The 18630-nt window shown below is 38.7% G+C and overlaps 1 protein-coding gene across 1 annotated transcript in view; it reads left to right on the forward strand.

The window, feature by feature from the left end:
• RB1 (RB transcriptional corepressor 1) overlaps positions 1-17161 on the forward strand; it is a 70383-nt gene extending 53222 nt beyond the window's left edge. The window contains exons 17-26 of the mRNA XM_041407205.1: positions 10491-10609; positions 11019-11164; positions 11824-11969; positions 12531-12635; positions 13646-13759; positions 13853-14019; positions 14903-14933; positions 15256-15401; positions 15655-15704; positions 16686-17161. Of these exons, the coding sequence (XP_041263139.1) occupies positions 10491-10609; positions 11019-11164; positions 11824-11969; positions 12531-12635; positions 13646-13759; positions 13853-14019; positions 14903-14933; positions 15256-15401; positions 15655-15704; positions 16686-16759 (1098 nt within the window). The 3' untranslated portion in view covers positions 16760-17161. The remainder of the gene's footprint in view (positions 1-10490; positions 10610-11018; positions 11165-11823; positions 11970-12530; positions 12636-13645; positions 13760-13852; positions 14020-14902; positions 14934-15255; positions 15402-15654; positions 15705-16685) is intronic.
• The last annotated feature ends 1469 nt before the right edge of the window (positions 17162-18630 follow it).

Below are 18630 nucleotides of genomic sequence, written 5' to 3' on the forward strand. Positions count from 1 at the left end.
TGTAATATTCAACAGAACTTGAAATTGCATTATTGTCTACGTAATGTGAGACCTTTACACACTCTGGATCTTGAGAGCTAAAGGGGAACATTTGGGGGGGGGCGGGTTGTATAAGCTCAGGACTTTCAAATCCCTTGTCAGGAGAGAATTATCTTCCCAGTCATCACAACCTTCCTGCATCTGCTTATCCCACAGGAAGTAAACAGTAACAAGTTCAGTGTGGTTGTTTGTAACTGCAGTAAAACAGAGCTGAAATACTTTGATTAAGTCATGCACAATGACAGTTCATGAAGTGATCAAGACTTAAAATGAGTATATGATGCCTTTTAAAACACTGCTTTAAAAGAGGTGCTACAACCAGATTGGTAGTACTAGCAGAGAGAGTTCGAAATGCTTTTGTTGGAAAACATTGGCAAAATGTCGGGTTTCTGCAGGAATATGTTTCAGTAAAATTTCTTCCAAAAAGGCTGACTGAAGTAAAAGAAAAGTTTTAGGAAGCTGATTAAGCTTTCCTTAAATTTAAGGGAGAAAAAGTAGGATTGCAAGACTTGAGTTATCTCAAATTAGGATGCAAAGCATAGTGGTTGCCTCAGAAACATTGAACTTGGGTTTTGCTTTGTTTAAAAATGACCAAGAATTTTTCACAATAAAAATGCAGAGCTTTGATAGAAAAAGACATTGAAGGATTTCACATTTTTCATTTGTGTTTTCTAGCAGGATATTTGTAGTTTAATGAGATCAGGGAAGCATATTTCGATCATTTAGTAATTGAGTGCACCTTATCACCTAAGTCAGTTTTACTGCTTTATTGATGTGTACTCTTCATGTATTGCCTAATGTCATTGATTTGTTGCTTCAGGGAGAGGCTCATAAGTTCTTTCTATGTATGTGGTGCAGTTTTTAATTGTATGCCAAGGTCATATAATTAAAAGGAGCAAGCATTGTACAGAGGAAGGAGAGAGCAGAGGCCATTAAATTTTCTTGATTTTAAATCCACTCCCTGCTCAGGAGAATCTGAGCACAAAAAAAAAAAAAAAAAAAAAAAAGGCATCAAAAGTCTTGACAGTCTTTCAAATCCTTTCTTTTGAAATGTAATTTTAAAAGGAGGCTTGGCTTCCTCGTTATCTTTATCCCCAAAATTAAGACCCACATGCCTGTACCTTGGCAAGATTTGGCTTTTTAGCCCCCTGCTAGGTGTGTATTTCTCAACATGGCTTTTGTAGAGCCTCTCCGAGGTAACTGGTTGCCCTCATGGGTCCTGCAGAAAGCCTCCAGCCCAAGTTCTGGTTCTGCAGTGGGTGGGCGAAGGGGCTGCAGGTGGGATGCTGAGTGTGGGTCCTTCACTGCATAGATGTGTAGCACAAAGGTTTTCTGTGGGGAGGGAGGTTCCTGCATTGGTGCTACTCAAATGTCAAGGGGGGTGGTGGATCTGGTTTCTGGTGTTTTGGAAAAAAACAACCAAATATGATCTTTATCTTTTTCCAGCTGTAGATTTTAAACCTTGAAGAAGATAAATGTTGTTTTTCAAGATGCCTGTGAATGCATCCTAGATGCATCCAAATAGAAATGCACTGGGCTTTAAACATCCTGCTGGAGCAGGGAGGTTGGACCAGATGCCCCACTGTGTTCCCTTTCAACCTTAACCATTCTTTGGTTCTCTAATATCCCACATAATTTTGCTCTAAATATCCAAGGGGGAAATGTTGCACCTTCCAGTGTGTTTTTCCAGAGCCTGAGCTGGCCATCACTGATCAGTCTTCATAAAAGATTCTTGTGTGGCCATGAGAAAAGGCACTGAATATCACGTCTTACATTATTTTCTGAAAAATAGTAGTGGCCTAGTTTGCAAAAATGTGAGCTCAAACTTCTTGCAGATGTTGATGTGGTCCAAGTGTGGTCTGCATTTACCACATCCACACGCTTGCTTAAACCTTAGATAAATTGTTTAGATTGTTTTGAACCTTTTTATGGTTTAGCCCTTCTTTGCCACTTTAGCTACATTACAAAAAAAGTAAAGTTGGTGTATTGCATTGTTTTAAGGTTTATTTAGTCTTCTTTTTAAGAATCCTAGAATAATTTGATGTATATTCCATGTATAAGAATATTCCAACTATTCCACATTTTAGTAAGGTACTTCTGACTGCTGTCATATGCTAAAGGATACTCTTACCTTTGATAATAATAGTTACAATTATTTCTCTGCTTCAGATCTATATGCAAAGCTAATGGTGACCTAGTAATTCTGCTGACATAGTAATTCTTGCATTGTTTCTCCTATGGTTATACAAATTTAGGTTTGTAGTTGTGGAAGCCACCTAATGCTGTAGATCAGTGAAATTACCCTTGAGGTTAGTGGTGGGAAGTGAAGGAAAGACCAGAAAGAAGCTGGTGTGGTAAGGAGATCAGTACTTTTTCTTTCTGTTTTTTTTAGTAGAAAGTTCTGTAGTACCTTTTATCCCTTTTAACAAGGGATGTAGTGACAGGACAAGGGAAATGGCTTTGAACTGAAAGAGGTTGGGTTTAGGTTTGATATTAGTTGGAAATTCTTTACTGTAAGGGTAGGAAACACTGGCACAGGTTGCTCAGAGAATCTGTGATTATGCCATCCCTGCAAGTGTTCAAGGTCAGGCTGGATGGGGCTCTGAGGAACCTGGTCTAGTGGAAGGTGTCTCTGCCCATGGCAGGGGATTGGACCCCAAGATGACCTTTTAAGGTCCCTTCCAACCACAGCTCATTCTGTGATCTGCCTCAGAATCAGCTGCAACACTTTGAGAGAAAGCAGCGTGGAAAAACACTTAGTAATTGATAAAATAATAGATGTATACAATACTAAAAAATGAGTATGAAACAGGTGTAACATAAAAAAATATATAGGTACCAGTGCTTTTTGTTTCAGGTCTGATAAGACAAGTTGTTGAAAAGTTCAGGGTGTTTCTCGTGATTTTTATACTATTTTGTATCACACTGTCAAATTTTTTTTCCCGGTTTTGGAAGAATGTTTTGTTTTGTTTTTTAATGAACTCTAAATAATAGCCCAAGACCTTTTTTAAGATTCTTTGGTTAATTTGATTTCCAGTGCAGTCTTCCTTATCTTTATTATGCTGCATTTTAACTGATTGTTAAATAACTGTTTGTAAGGCAGAAGTGATTAATTGGAAATATCTTCTTAAATTCTGCCAACTGAGCATTCAGAATCTCTGCATATGCTTCTGCTTCAAAAGCCAGGCACAGCAGGGTGGCTGCCAGGTCTTGTCTGCCTTGAGCTCATACCAGCGTATAGACAATGACCTTGAGATATCTCATCTTGATAGTCATGCAAGTATTGGCTTAAATTGAGATCAAAACTCTTCTCAGAGGGTGGGTTTCTGCTCAAAATGTTGTGACATGGATCGTTTTGTTACAGCTTCAGGTTTTTCTTCTTTGTCATATGGAAATGTTTTCCAGAATTGGTTGATAAATCCGTGACATAAAATGGTTTGCATGCTCATGTTGGCGTGTTTTCTTACAAAACATGGCTCGTTGTTTTTGGGACTTCATTTTGTGCCATTTTTCCCTTCTAGATTATATGAAGTAAAATGCAAGATATTTACAGTCCTTTTTTTCTTTTAAATATCACAAGTAGTCTGCTCTTAATGGTTTGAAGACATGTAACAACCCCTAGCTAGTATTATCTTTTCTGGGGAATTGCTCTTTCTGTGTATGAAGCTTGGTCACATCCTCTGCAGGTTATCTGATGCATCTTCTTTTGCTCAGTCTGTAATTGGTGGACTCCTTGGTTACATTGCTAAAAAATATTCTCCTGTTCTTTCAAAAACCACTATCTACAAAGATTCTTGGCACACTTACTGCTTTTAGGTTGTTAAGAGGATTGTTTATTGTACATTGTACCTAACTGTGTCTAGCTAATGAGAAATTGGAAAGAGCACTAAACTTGAAACTGAATCACAGGCTTTAACCGAAAGTCTCAGAGGCACTTCATTGTCATCTTTCCACTTGTACTTGTGAAAATATTTCCCAGAACTGCTGTTAATTGTTTTTCTGGTGACTGGGACTGTGTAAATGAAACTGATAGAAAATGTGAGGCAATTTTGTTGTTACAATAGTAATTATGTAAATAAGTTGTCTTTACCAAGATAGGCATTTTGTGACCCAGAAGTTCCTCTGAAGAAAGTAAGTGCTTGAGTGCTATTTTGCTCTCCAGTGTAAGAATTTTTCCTGCATAGTAATAACTATAGAACTGTTATTTCTAGTACTGTGTGATGTTAGTTAACATAATGGTCCCTTAAAGCATCTCTCCTCTACTTCCTGTGCTGAAAATTATTAAATCCTTTAGTTTTTTCACAGCTTAAAGCTGTTGGAAAAATTCTCAACCTCAAGATTTTTTTTCTTGATATATTGTCATTTCCAGCAGTCCAGTGGTTCACATCAGGTGGGTTTTGGTTTATTGTACACAACTTCCTATGCAGATAGTGGTGGGAAACTGGTATTGATTCAGTTGTGCTTGAGACCTTTGGCTCTTGCCCAGAAATCCTGAGATTTTTCTAAGAGTTAGTCATACTGAAGCCTGGCTGCCCTGGGAGCTAGATGATAAACTTGCTAATTACTTCAGATACAGATTGTTTCTGCAGCAGCACTGCTAGTGCAGTACACAGATCCCTCTGGAAGATGCTCACAGCAATTGATTCTGGGGAAAAAAAGTGTGGCAAATGAGCCTAAAATTATATTTTCTTGGATAATGTTCAGCAAAAAGCAAGGGTTGCTGTATTTTGTAGTGTTTTGTGTACCTGCATGTGCACTTGTGTGAGTTGAGCAGAAAAACTGCTGAAGGAAGTGGGGCAAGAGCTGCAAACCCTGTAGTAGCCATCTGCCCAGGGTCATCCTGAGCAGTGTAAAGAAAACAGTTGCATAAAAGCATAGTTCTGCTTGTAGACTCTCTTTCAAAATTCCTTTCAAAGTGGTTTTTAAAAGGTTACCCTCACAGGCGTGGCGAACAGGAGCAGTCCTAATGACCAGGGTTTGTTTTGTCCCTTCAGTATTGAGCTGGTGATTGGTTGCAGAGCCACAAGCCAGTAGCTGTGTCAGAAGTTCCCAATTTGCCAAGCATTATCACTGGTTTGTGTAATATTTTTGAACATAACCAATAGTTTTAGCCACTATGTTAACAGAAGGTCTGTCATCTTTGTGGCTAAAAAGTGTTTTCACATAAGTCCTTCTGCATTGCTAGGAAGGGTATTTTCATGATGCTCTTGTAGAGTGAGGTAGGTCCTGTGGACCTTTGCTAAGAGATGCTCTAAATCATAGAGAATTGGTTAATTGGCATTCATTTGGTGAAGAGTAATTTTAGGAGCAGAGGGGCAGAAAAGTATGGTATTGATTATTCTGAAATAATGTCTGTTTTCTTACAAGATTCGCCAGGTCTTTCCAGAGACTTGCGAGGAAGAGTAGATTGTTGCAAAGCTGTGAGGAGAATGGATTTGCAGTGTCATTTAAAGCAGTGAAGTGTAAGATGTGTATTCAGACTGTGGCAGCCTGGCTTTCCTTCTCTGGGGAGATTTGAACTCCTTTATCACTAGATAAAAGGAGATCCTCACAAAGCTGGATGACTCTTAAATGCTCAAGATGAGTGGGATAGGAATAGGGCTTGTATTAAACATACACACACTGTATGGAGTTAAAAGCTGATCTGCCAATATTCTTAAATTATTAATTTTATTAACACTGCAGTTTTTAATGTTTTTCTTTATAAATTTTGTGAAAACAAGCCCCAGTATGAACATAATTTATATAACACAACTCTTGTGTGAAATTAGGACACAATCCCTAATTTTGTTGTTTTCCATGATCAATATTATTTCAGTTTAGACTGTGACATCTACTTTGTTTTAGCAGGTCTGAATTATTTCAGAATTCTGGTAACTAATTGTCACATGAAACTTCTGAAAACAAGGTTGCAAACAAAAGCCAACTTTCTGGGCATGCAGTTTTCCCTTGGGAAAAAGGGTTAGAAATAGCTTGTGCTGATCCAGTCCTTGCACTTCCATTCAAAAGTTGTCAGTTCTAAACTGGCTCTGTTTTGCCTTACAAAATCACTGCCATCTTTTATGACATTATGAAGAAGAACATGTCTTAACATTGTGTTGTATTGACTGGTTTAATAATGTGAAAACAAGCAAAAGAAAAAAAGAAAGCCTGAGGCAAAAAAACCCCCAGCACCCGAGGGACCTAGGCATTGAGATATATACATAGATAAGTGCTAAACACTGCATTAAAATTTAATGTGAACAGATAACTAAAACCTGAAAATATATTAGGAAATTATTACCAAGAACAAAAACATAAAGCATATAGAAAACAAAGACAAAAGGAGATTTTTTTTTTTTTAATAGTGCACTACTAATAGCACTGTTTAGAGTAAAGCTGCTCAGGGCTTTTCCTCTTTAATCAGTGGATACACCCAAATCCCAGGGTGGTTCTTCCTCATATATAAGGATCTAGGGTTTTTTAAAGTCTTTTCATGGAAACTAAAATCCAATTAAACATGTAGTTGGGATAAAGCCAATACACAAAGACTGGGAAGCACCTGTGTGTCCTGTAGTTTAACTGTAGCCAAATAAAGAGTAACAAATAAGAAATTCTGCCTGTTTTTTCTATAAGAGGAGCTTTCAGATGGGGAAAAATCACTGCAGATGCTTGTGATGGAAGTGTTGCTGCAGGGAAGCATCCTGCAAAGCCCCACTTAATTCACAGAGTTTAGCCTTGGAGTTAGCCCTGGGTATTTTGAGAGGGAACTGAGTCAAATTTCTGCCTTACTCTTCATTCTAATTCCAGCGGCCTTTTGACCCTGAGAAATTTTAAGTCGTCATTTCTTTCTTTCTTACTTTTTGCACTAATAAAATGGGGTTTCTGTAGCCATCACAGGGAAGTCTCGAATGAAAATTAACGTTTTGCTTAATTACTGAAATTCGTTCTGTGGCTGCATCTAGTAACATTAATCACTTACTGAGCATTAAATTAATGTAAAAATTGCAAATCTCCTTTCATGTTAAAGTAATGCATTGGAGGTGACCTGTTCACCTGAAATGCTGCTTAAAAGCTTTAAAAAGCAATATGAAATTTGTAAAAGATAGCATGAATAACATCGCTTTAGAAACAAGCTCCTGATAAACGTTCCTGTTCGATTAAGCTGGACCGGGGGGTTAAAGTTCTTCTGTGATTATTACTTAGAGGACTGGTAATTGCCTGGTAAATGATGTTGTATTTCTCTCACTTGAGTGTTGAATACCAAATTGTGGACTGAAGCTGAAATTTGCCCTGATAAGCTTGGAAACGCCCTTCAAGCTGCAGAATGCACTTTGAATTCACTGAATAGAAGCGTTTTTCGTGTTCCAGTATAAAGAAAGGAGACACGGCTGTAATTAAATCCATCAGGTTTACAGTGTGAGAGTAGTTGCACTTGAGAAAACCCATCTCTGTTTCTGCATTGTGGCACACACAGGTTTTTTGTGAGGCATCAGTCTTGTCAGTGTAGCACCTACTTCTCCAACTACGTGGCCATGTACTTGGAAGGGTACCTGTGAGAGTGGTAGGGGTCCCTGGGGAAAGAGCAGAGGGGGCTGCACCTGAAGTCTGCGAGGAAGGTGGAAATGGTGATCAACAAAACACCTTCTTTAAATGTCACCAGGTCTGAAAGCTAAATAACCTCTTTTTGCTCATGCAGCCGCAGGGCTGACAAGTTTGTGCAGCCAGCATAGGTGACAAGGCTGTGGTTTGCCCAGGGACATACATTGAATGGGGTTTTCTCACACCCTGCCATTGTTGGTGCTGGCAGCTCTGCACTGCTGGGGCCAGCTGGGTTGCAGCACCCTCTTTGTCTTGCCAGCTTTTTAACCACAGCTTATTAGTATTTGTGGGAACCAAAAGAGACGTATGGGACTCACTGCATCTTGCTGTTCAGGCTCAATGGGTAGATGTTTCTACACAAAAATATCCTCTTGCTGAAGGTAGCCCAGCTAACTGATGGAAAGCAGCAGTCAGTTCGCTACATTCCTGTCAGATAAAATTCCACATGCTAATTGGATTATGGAATAGGTTGTTGTCAATAAATGCACAGCATCTTGTACTTTGTGTTCTGCTCTGCTCCCAGCCTTTGTGGTGTGGCTGCCCTGTCTGTTCTTACTGCTTGTTCTGGCTCTGTGATTCTCTGCCGAGCAGACTTAAATCTGGGTTTGCTTTCTCTGTTAGCTATCTGATCGTTTAGTTGACGTATGTGGAGGTTGACTGATTGTTGAGGCTGGCAGGTAGAAGAGGAGTGGAAATGATGCAGAAATAGGCAGATCCCTTCTGTGTGTAGCAAACTGCTGTGTCCCCATACCTTATCTAGAGAAATCACACTCAGAATAAGGTGAGCAAAATTGGAGCAGGGGTGAGAGAGGACCTGGAACTGCTGTTCTCAAGTGCTAACTCAAGAATAGTAACTTTTGCCTCTCTTACTAGACCTCTCATTCCCTTTCATCAACCCCTTTTCCTCCTTCATTAGAAACAATACTTTTCCAGTCATTAATCAATAAAATGTGATGCGAATGAAGCCTGGTTCACTCTTAGTCAAGATATCTCAGCAATGATTGCTCTGGAAAGAAATTTGTATTCCTCAGAGCAAAGTGAAGTGCTGGTGGGAATAAGAAAAAAGGAAGAGGCCGAGTGGCCAGAAGAATGAGAAATGGAGGTCATGTACCTGCAAGGGCAGCACTGAGAGACACAAGTGAGAAGTGCATGCACTCCTAAATGAAGGGAAAAATGATGCAAACCAGCCCAAGAGCTGAACTGCTTGAGAAATGATGGCGAAACAACTATGTGGTTATGAATCACTAACTGATGTTTTTTTCTGCTATGGATGAAACAGCTCCAGTATTGCCAAAATCATAATTTAAAAATTGCAGTGTGAAAAATTGTAAATCTTTGTCACTCTCATCTTGTTACTCTGAATTTCTATTTGATGCACTTAAAAAAGGGTGTTATTCTTTTAGGAATAAGTCTAAATAAGAAATGTCTTAATGCTAGTTTTAATTCTAGTAAATGTAGTCTAATTTTAGTAGGCTCTTTCTTATTGCCTTAGCCAGGTGATGCTGCATGCTTTACATGCATGCTGTGCTCCTGTTCATAGCTATACATTTGTCATCTGTGCCAGTGCATTTTAATATCTAAAATGTGCATTTGGAAGATCAGACAGACCAGGAACCATGAGACAGTGCTTTGTGTACAGAGCAATGAGCTGACAGATGTTACTGCTGTCTTTTGGGAAGATCATTTGAAGAAATTGCTGGATGTCTGGTTTTGCCCACTTAATCCTGAGTTTTATGGACACTGCTTCCCCCGCCTCTCACACTCAAGAAGGCACATATTTGCTGCTCAAATGTTCTCTGTTGCTTCAGGAGTTCTGATGGTGCACTGGTGAGAGGCAGCATTGTACTCAAGGATGAGTCTCCTGTTCAAAGAAAATAAAACAAACAGAAGCCATCAACCCTGTGCTTTCAAATATATTAATAAATATGGTGTCAAAATACTTTCTCATGTAGTCTTGCTGTCTCAGCATAATTCTGTTGTGTGTGACACGCAGGCAGGCTGAGATTTTGTTTCTGCAGGACTGCTGTTTATTGCTAACGTCAGCAGAAGGGTGATGTGGTTTCAGCCAGAACCTCCTCCATCCCACTTACGTTCTCTCTGCTCCTGCTCTCTCACCTCCTACCTCAAGCTCTTAGTTTCTGATGTATTCCAGAGGACTTGGTTAAAGTACTGATAGTTAGACTCAAATCAAAATTAGGGTTTGCTTTGGGCCACGAGGGCACAGACTTAATGTATCCAGAGTCACTCTTAACTCTTTTCAGGGGTGGCTCTGGAACCTGATCCTGCAGAGACTAAGTAGTACCCAGTGCAGTTAAGTGACTGTGGTTTATATTATCAAATATAAAATATTGGGTAGGTGTTGTAGCAAAAATGGATTGACAGTAGGTACAGCAGTAATTTTCAGTCACCAATGGGCTGAGGTTTCCTTTAGCTGTTTTTTGGGTGTTGGATGGTTTGGTTTTGGATTTTTTTGGGGTAGTTGGGAGGATTTTTTTGTTTGTATTGTTCTGTGGTTTTTGAAATGTGACCTTTTGTGTGTTCTCTTGTATTGATTACTCTTCTTTTCAGAAATGGCTTTAATAAGAAGTAGTAAGGGACTCTAGAATACAACTAATACAACTGTCTCAAGTCTGCAGTTAACCTATATCTAATGGACTGCTGTTGAAACTGGAAAAAAAGCATTTGATGTATTTAATAACTCAAAGTTAAATGGCTAAAATTTGCAAAAGTATGAGTGTTCTGAAGTACTTCAAAGCTTTAATCTTCTGTTGAGGTTCACATTTTGCTGGTTGGTTTTAGAGAAGGAATGAAATTCATTCAGAGTTGTTGTCTGTTCTTAGTGTGATGCAGGATTCCTGTCATTTTTCCAGGGGTCGCCTCTGTTTGATCTTATCAAGCAGTCAAAAGAGCGAGAAGGCCAAGCTGATCAGCCTGAACCCCCTTCTACTCCCAATATGCCTTTCCAGCACAACCACACTGCTGCAGACCTGTAAGTGAATGCCTGACGTCTGGGGAAATGTGAAATTGATATTGCCCTTAATACTCAAATCCAGCTGTATTCTGTTTTCCTACTTCTTAGGCTTGGTACTTAAGTTTTGTTCAACCATTGTATTTGCAGGTATTTATTATACATTGAAAGTTAAATATTTAAAATATTTCAAATATTTGAAGTATTTTTCCCCAGCCCTGTAAAATATGTAGTTGTAAACTGTTACATTACTTGCCTAGGAATAAACAAGTCACTGTATCAGGTATTGGAGATAACAGGTCACAATAGCCATTTGTTTCTTCTAATGGGAAAAAGGGAAGAGTTCCTGCAAGTATTATTCATATAGAATTGAATAATGAAATTTCTTCATCCTGTGATGTTAAATGCTTAATATGTGTTGCACCTCCAGCTATCTTTCTCCTGTGAAATCTCCTAAGAAGAAGGCATCTGGACCTCCTCTAAGTGCTACTTCCCCTCCAGATGTTCAGCCTGCTGTGACCCCCCAAACACAGAAACCGCAGAAATCTACCTCCCTCTCTCTGTTCTACAAGAAAGGTTTGTTCCTTCTGCATGTGCTGACATTGCAAAGTTATCTCTTGTAGTTTATCCTTTCTGGATTTTGACACTCAGCATTTCTGAAAAGTTTGTTGTAGAATCTGTAGTGAACACCAGGCAAACCTCTGGAAGAAAGGGCAAAGTGATGCCAGCAGGTGGTTCCTGTGTGCACTCTGGGAGTTAGAAGTGAAGACTTCCCTATCCTGGCTGTAAGAGTGTCCATATGGCCTCGGATGGAGGGCTCTTCTGTCCTAGCATCCTTTTACCAGCAGTGACCATAAAGAGATGTCATGTCAACCTGGAAAACTGGGCAGACTTGGCTGGTGCTTTCCCAGGCTTGATCTTCATCCCACTTGGGGGGATTTCTGAACCTTTTGTGCTGTGTCTGCTTAGTAACTCTCAGCAGATTCATGTTCCAGGTGCTTGTTTGAATTGACATGGACATACAGGGGTGTTTGGTGTGGCCTTCCATATTGTCCACTGTCTCTTGTATGAAAACCTTTTCCATTTATTTTGAGCCTGGTTTCTACTACCTTCACTTGATGTCTGGTAGTTTTTTGAGGGCGAGCAGTACAATGCTGTCCCTCCTTCATTGCATTCCTTTCATTTTGTATACTCCTGTTACAACAATTTCTGTTTATTTTACTTTGTTTCTGAAGTGTATCTACTGGCCTATCGTCGACTCCATACCCTATTCCTTCACCTGCTCTCCGACCATCCTGACCTGGAACCCTTGATCTGGACCCTCTTCCAGCACACACTGCAAAATGAGTATGAGCTAATGAGAGACAGGCACCTGGACCAGGTAACGTGAAGAAAAAAAAAGTTTTAAAAAGTTAAAAAGACTCTCCTGGACAAAATGTTCTTTGTATGTTCTTAGCCATTAGAAACTGTACTCTGAGGTTCTTATTAATCTGTTGATCACTGAAAGGAGGACTTAGTTTAGACTGAAGTCTGTCATCTCAGTTTTTTAAGCACTGGCAATTACTTGATATGGCACCTTCAAATACCAATTTGAACTGTTAAAAAAAAAACCAAAAAACAAAGACAGACCACCGTTTCTAATAATTTGCATAAAAATACAGTGATTTTCTTTGCAAAGACAACACGTGTGGCTGATAAATTTTTTTGTTATTCTACCCTGAAATTGCAGCACATAGTAGGAGTTTAAGAAGGTTATTATCAGCTCCAATTAGTTGCTTGTCACATAGAAATGGAGGTAGCATTATGTTAACTTAGGTTCTAGAAGTTCTTTCTAATTTGAGTTGTCTGCTAGTTTATAGGGCACAATCAGTAAAAGAAAGTTATTTCTTAACTTGAAATGAAGAAGCTGAATTAATTTTCAATTGTCTTGTTTCTTTAATAGATCATGATGTGTTCCATGTATGGCATATGCAAAGTAAAGAATGTAGATCTTCGATTTAAAATGATAGTTTCAGCATACAAGGAGCTTTGCAACACAAATCAAGAGGTATGGAAGTTCTTAAATGTTATTCCTCCATAAAAATCTTAAAAACTTAATTCTTTTCCCCTGAAATCAAAATAAGCTCCACTTGAACATACAGAAGAAAACTTCTGCTTCACTGCATCTCTATTTTGTGGAGGAGAAAACTGACTCTAATACTAAATATCTGTTAAACATCTTGCATAAATAGTTTGGTAACTCTCCCCAGAAAACAAATTTCATTCCATCTTTTGAAAAATATGTAACAATGGTTTATGACTGCATATGGAGCCTAGATGAAAAATTTATGTTTAGAGCTAATAAGATTTTCAAAAGTAACACAAGTTTCTTTATGAGTTGTCTAAGTTCCTTGGAGCATGAAGGGAAGAGAAGCAGATTATTTTCTACAGAAGCTTTCAACAGAAACATGGTTTGACAGCAAATAGAGATGTATGGCTATATATCAAACAGCTGTGTATGTATTAAAGTTGCAGGCAACATGAAGAAGTTCCTTCCTTCACAGGAACTTCAATGTATTGATTTTTTCACAGCACAGTATATGAAATCTATAGAAAAAGCCTCACCTGGAGCTGTAGCATCCTCTCAGAAGCAGAATTTCTCATAGTGTATTTGTGGATCTTGGCTAAACTCCAGACTTGTCTCCAAGCCTATAGAACTATTTTGTCCCCATCAGGACAGTAATGAGTTTTTTAGCCTTCCAAGGCATGCACAGTAGTCTAGACTTTTTGACACATGTGTGTGAAAGCAAATAGTTCTTAAATTTGGAAAATGTTAGAACTGTGTTCACACCAAAGGGCTGTGCCAATTAATGAAGTAGGTGCTTGTACTGCTGTTCAAACACATTTGGAAAAATCTCCAGCAGTTTAGAGAAGTTACAATGGCTTGCATACAACTCATGTACCATCCTAGCTTTTAATCTAACACAGATGTTGAGTGACTTTATGAGTTTGTCAAATGTAAAATTTTCATTCCTTTTATTTTTTTTAATCTGTGTATGATTTTCTCACTCTGTGCAGACTTTCAAACGTGTTCTTATCCGAGAAGAACAATATGACTCCATCATAGTCTTTTACAACTTAGTGTTTATGCAGAAGCTGAAAACAAACATTTTGCAGTATGCTTCCAGCAGGGTAAGCCATTAGCTCTATTCATTATTCAGTAGACTAGAAATATATAGGCAATAAAAGCTTATGATTATTTTATTTATTTTATTATTTTTATAGCCTCCCACTCTGTCACCAATCCCCCACATCCCTCGCAGTCCTTACCAGTTCTCCAACTCTCCTCGGCGTGTCCCTGCTGGCAATAACATCTACATCTCACCTCTGAAGAGCCCATACAAATTCTCCGATGGGTTTCAGTCACCCACAAAGATGACTCCAAGGTCTAGGTATGTTGTTGACAAGCATTTTTTTGACCAAATTTAAGGTATGTGGGGGATTTTAGTGGAAGCAAATTGAAAAACTGCAGTCTAGTTTGTCTGTGGCTATCATATAATTTTGGTTAATAGTTTTTTTCCTGTATTTGGAATCTTTATTCATCATTCAATGCTTTTCTATTCTGCACAAGGAGGTTTTTTGTTGGTTTTTTCCTCTTTTTTTTTTTTTTTTTTTTTTTTTTTACTCCCCAACATAGAGGACTTTCCTGACCTGGTTGCTATAAATGTTGCTGGCTTTGACCCTGCATCACGCTCCTGAAAAACACAGATGAGCTTTGTCAGCTTCTTTAAAGAGAAAATACTTTTTTGCAACAAAATGTTTGTATAGCTGGCTGAATAGAAGATTTCAAACTGTTGGTCACTGGTTCTTAGCAGACGAGGATGACAGTAAATGTACCAAATTCCAGTGGCTTTTCCAGACTAGGATCAAGTGAGTCCCACAGTGCACAAAAGTTTAAATATTATTGTATATTTTAGGTTGAAGTCCTGCATGATTTTGATTAGGAGACACCTAAAGGTAGAGATGAGAGGATGATTGTCTGGACACCCAGCACTGAAGGCTCTTCTTGCTGATACAGGACAGACTATGGGGGCCTCTGATTCTTTCAAGCCACAAATTCATTTCTATCTGTGTGATTCAGTTCTTTTGGTGATTGAGCATTCAGTGGCTCAGAGAGAAATGTCTCAACACAGTAAAGCACAGTATGGATTTGCACTGTTAACGTCGAGAGAGAGAGGAAGAGACCTTGTTAATGCCTTGTGCTAACCTGTGCAAATTAGTCAATGCTTCTGTCATTGTTAAATGGAGCTTAAACTTCTCTTCTTCATTTGGCAGAATTTTGGTGTCCATTGGAGAATCATTTGGGGTGAGTTTTAACATCTTTGATGTCTGGTCTTAAATGCACGTGACTTTTGGAGGAATGGGATAGCCTGCTCACATCTCTAGAGCAGGCCAATGAGTGCACCTGATTTAATATAGTAATTATAGGGAAGTTCTGTTAACTCCTTTCAAATATCCAGACTTCACCTTCAAAATATGTTGCATTTTATTTTAGTTGCTTTGGCACAAGATAATGGTCCTTAAAACTCCAGAGTTTTAGAACTCCTAATTTTTTGTCAATAATCTGGAAAGTTGGTGTGTTTTCAGGAATTATTGGCAATACTTTCCCTATTTTCTTGTCACTTCAGACTTCTGAAAAGTTTCAAAAAATAAACCAGATGTTGTGCAACAGTGAGTGCCAGCTGAAGCGCAGTGCAGAAGTAGGAGCTGCTGCCCCGAAGCCACTGAAGAGGCTGCGCTTCGATATAGAGGGGACAGATGAGGCAGATGGAAGGTGAGAGATTGCCCTGGGCTTTTCAGAGATCTTGCATGTATTGGGTTCTCAGGGCCTTCATCTTGACTTCTTCCTGATATCCTGTCTTGTGGTAATTTGTGAGCTTTAGCAGCGGTAACAAATGAGAGATGGAAGCATGAAGCTCCTCAGTTACACGCTTTGATGTCAAAAAGCTACTCCGTGGATTTACAGTTTAGGTTATGAAGGTAAAAAGGTGTTTTTATTAACATAACCTTATGCTTTCTTTCTGTAGCAAACACCTACCCCAGGAGTCCAAGTTCCAACAAAAGCTTGCAGAAATGAGTGAGTATTACTTTTCTCATAATCTGGAGTGCCTTGGATAAGAGAGCTTGGGCCCACTCAGATGAAAACATTGTTCAACACTGATGTGATTTGGTTCATTTGCTTAGCTTTTGTACTTCCTGCATATAATCTTGAAAATGCAGATTACAAAATGGAAATTTATGTACACAGGAAAACCGTATGTAGGTTTTTTGTTGCTTTGCTTTTATAGGGAAATGTCTGAGACTGCTTTTTTTTCTACTGTGGGTCAGCATTTCTTTCAGATCTTATGGCATCACTTTTCTGTTTTGAAAAGAAATTGAAATCTAGCTCATGAAAAGCAAAACGGCCCCAACCCCACATCTGAGTTGTATTTTCCACTTGTGAGAAGGAGCACACTTGGCCTGGCCGGGCATTCTCACTCTGAGAGCCTGAGCTCTGCAGCTGAGCAGATTTGCCAATTAAAAAGTCTTAGATTATTCATCAAGATAGCTATATAGGAGTGTGGATCCAGGCACCTCTATTTTAAGGTATGGAAAATGTTTCAGTGTTGACTTATGGCAGGGGTTAAGAAAGAGAGCTCTGTCTCGTGTCTAGTGGTGTTGGTGTGTGCCACTGAGGGGAAAAGGCACTCCTGGGCAGGCTGTCTCTGGGATGTGGGCACTGCTCAGCCCACAGCTTCTGCCTGGCTGCAAGGCGAGATTGCTGATGTGACACAGACCATCTGCCCACCTGGAGGATGGAAATGGACAATGAGGGGACAGAGACAATGAGAACTGGAGTGAACAGGTGGAAGGAATTTCATAAGATCTGTAAGATTGAGCAAGAATGGCTGAAACAGCACAAAATTAGGTGTTCATCCTATAATGAGGGATTCAGTTTGCTTACAATAGAACAATGTACTTCTATTCCTTGTATCTTTACAAATTTTTCCAATAATCAGTCCAAAGTAATTATGAAGAAAATATTTAACTCTTTTTCTTTGTTGGGTTTTTTTTGTAGCATCTACTCGAACAAGAATGCAAAAGCAGAAGCTGAATGATGGAAATGATACCTCAGCCAGTGAAGAAAAGTGAGATTCTTCTCAGGACCAGGGGCTGCACTGCTGGCCCTCTTAAGATTGTTTTTGTTTTACAGCCTTCATTAATAGAGTTGCTTTTTTAGTTGCTTTTTATTCCAAACTGCTAGTTGAAAGCATTTGTACTTTTTAAATTGTTAAATGTTTTCCATGATACTTTGCCTTATGATGTAGCATATATACAATGTAAGCCACTGAATTTAATTTATATATTTTTTGAGGATTTTTAAAAAGTCTTGGAAAGTGTCTAAATTTCCTGTTGCAGCATTACTGATTTAAGCCAGTTCAGTCTTGTTGGATTGAATTTTTTATGTCTAAAGATGAAATGTTAGCTAGAATGATTTGAAATGCACTAATTTTGTTTCTTAGATTTGATTATTAGATTTTCATTACTTGCAAATTTTGAAAATGGTCGGCCAATTACTGCAAAGATTTCCATCTGTGTTCATAATTAGCACATCAAATTCCCATTAAATTAAATGGGACAGCAGCTGGGGGCCTTGCAGAGAAGGGGCCTCACCTCAGGACTACAACCTGAATTCAAAGTGAACTCATTTCATAGCCTTACTACTGAAATCAACACTTGGCATTTTGTAGTTCTGCTTCCCCAGCTCCCTCCCCAGTGTCATTTTTGAAGGCAGTTACACTGTCCCTCAGTTTGAATTTCATGGAGTATGAATCCCGTAGAGACTCATCCCAGAATCCCACACTGAATCTTCCCAGAAGCTGAAGCTTCTTCCCATATGCAGAGTAATTGATGTGCCCGTTCTCATCTTGGGAAATCTCAAGTATTAAAAGAAAAAACAAACAAAAAACCCAACAAAAACAACAAAAACCACCAAAAAACCCAAGAAACCTAAACCATACCTGGTACGCACAAGATTTCAAAATTCTAATGGTGCAGAATTTTCTTGATTTCTTCAAATTTTCACCTGATTGTAGCCAAGCCAGACAGCTTGAGAAACAGCTGGAAGCTGAGTATCTCCAGCTGGGTTCCAGGTAAGAGCAGCCTGGTCTCTAAAAGCACAGGGCATCCCCCATTTGCCTTACTGCAGCATCTGCAAAAACCTGAATGTGGTGAACCCACATTGGGAAAATCCATCTGCCTTTACTGAAAAGGCAGTTAATTGGGCAACTTGTGAATGGTTGCAACTAGCAAAAAAACCCAAACAAAACCATCTAATACTTTTTTCATATTTTGTATTTGTAAGTTACTGATTCAGATTCTGGAACTTTTCTTGCAACAAGAAAGTTTTGTTAAAGTAGCTAATTAACAAAAACACATGTTTTATTTCCAGTGGATTAAAATATAAGCAAATCAATTGTCCAGCTTTAAAATTACTGATTTTATGAATTTTAGCTTTTGCAGCTTCTTAAATTAAGAACAGGTACAGTAAAAAAGCATGCTATTAATTACACAAACATTTTAAACCAATGTCTTCCCGGGAGCTTATTTACAGATTGTTCAGCTGATCCTAGAGTATTTAGAGTAGGAAATTTTCTAAAGATCCAGTCTTGTGTTGGTTCAAAGCTAACCCTAGAACTACTAAAAATTCTATTAGCAGCAAAAACTGTAAATTAAATTAAAAATAATATTGAGGGGTGTTTTAGACTCAGTATGGCTTCAACTTCCTTACTGAAAATTTTACAGAACTTTCCAGAGTACCTTATGTTTATTTTCTCACTTTTTGGAGTTTTACAGACAGGATCTATGTTAACATTGGGGTGCACTGACTGTAAGATCTGTTACAGCAGTCCTTTGGCTAGAAGGAGGATACAGAGTCCAGTATCTAAATAGATTCTTTCTTTACTGTGACAATGTATTTTTTTTTTGTTCAAACAGACTGAAGGCTTTACATCAAATGTACA

The sequence above is a fragment of the Onychostruthus taczanowskii genome, unplaced genomic scaffold (assembly GCF_017590055.1).
Source record: "Onychostruthus taczanowskii isolate IOZ18803 unplaced genomic scaffold, ASM1759005v1 scaffold26, whole genome shotgun sequence".
NCBI classification, from domain to species: domain Eukaryota; kingdom Metazoa; phylum Chordata; class Aves; order Passeriformes; family Passeridae; genus Onychostruthus; species Onychostruthus taczanowskii.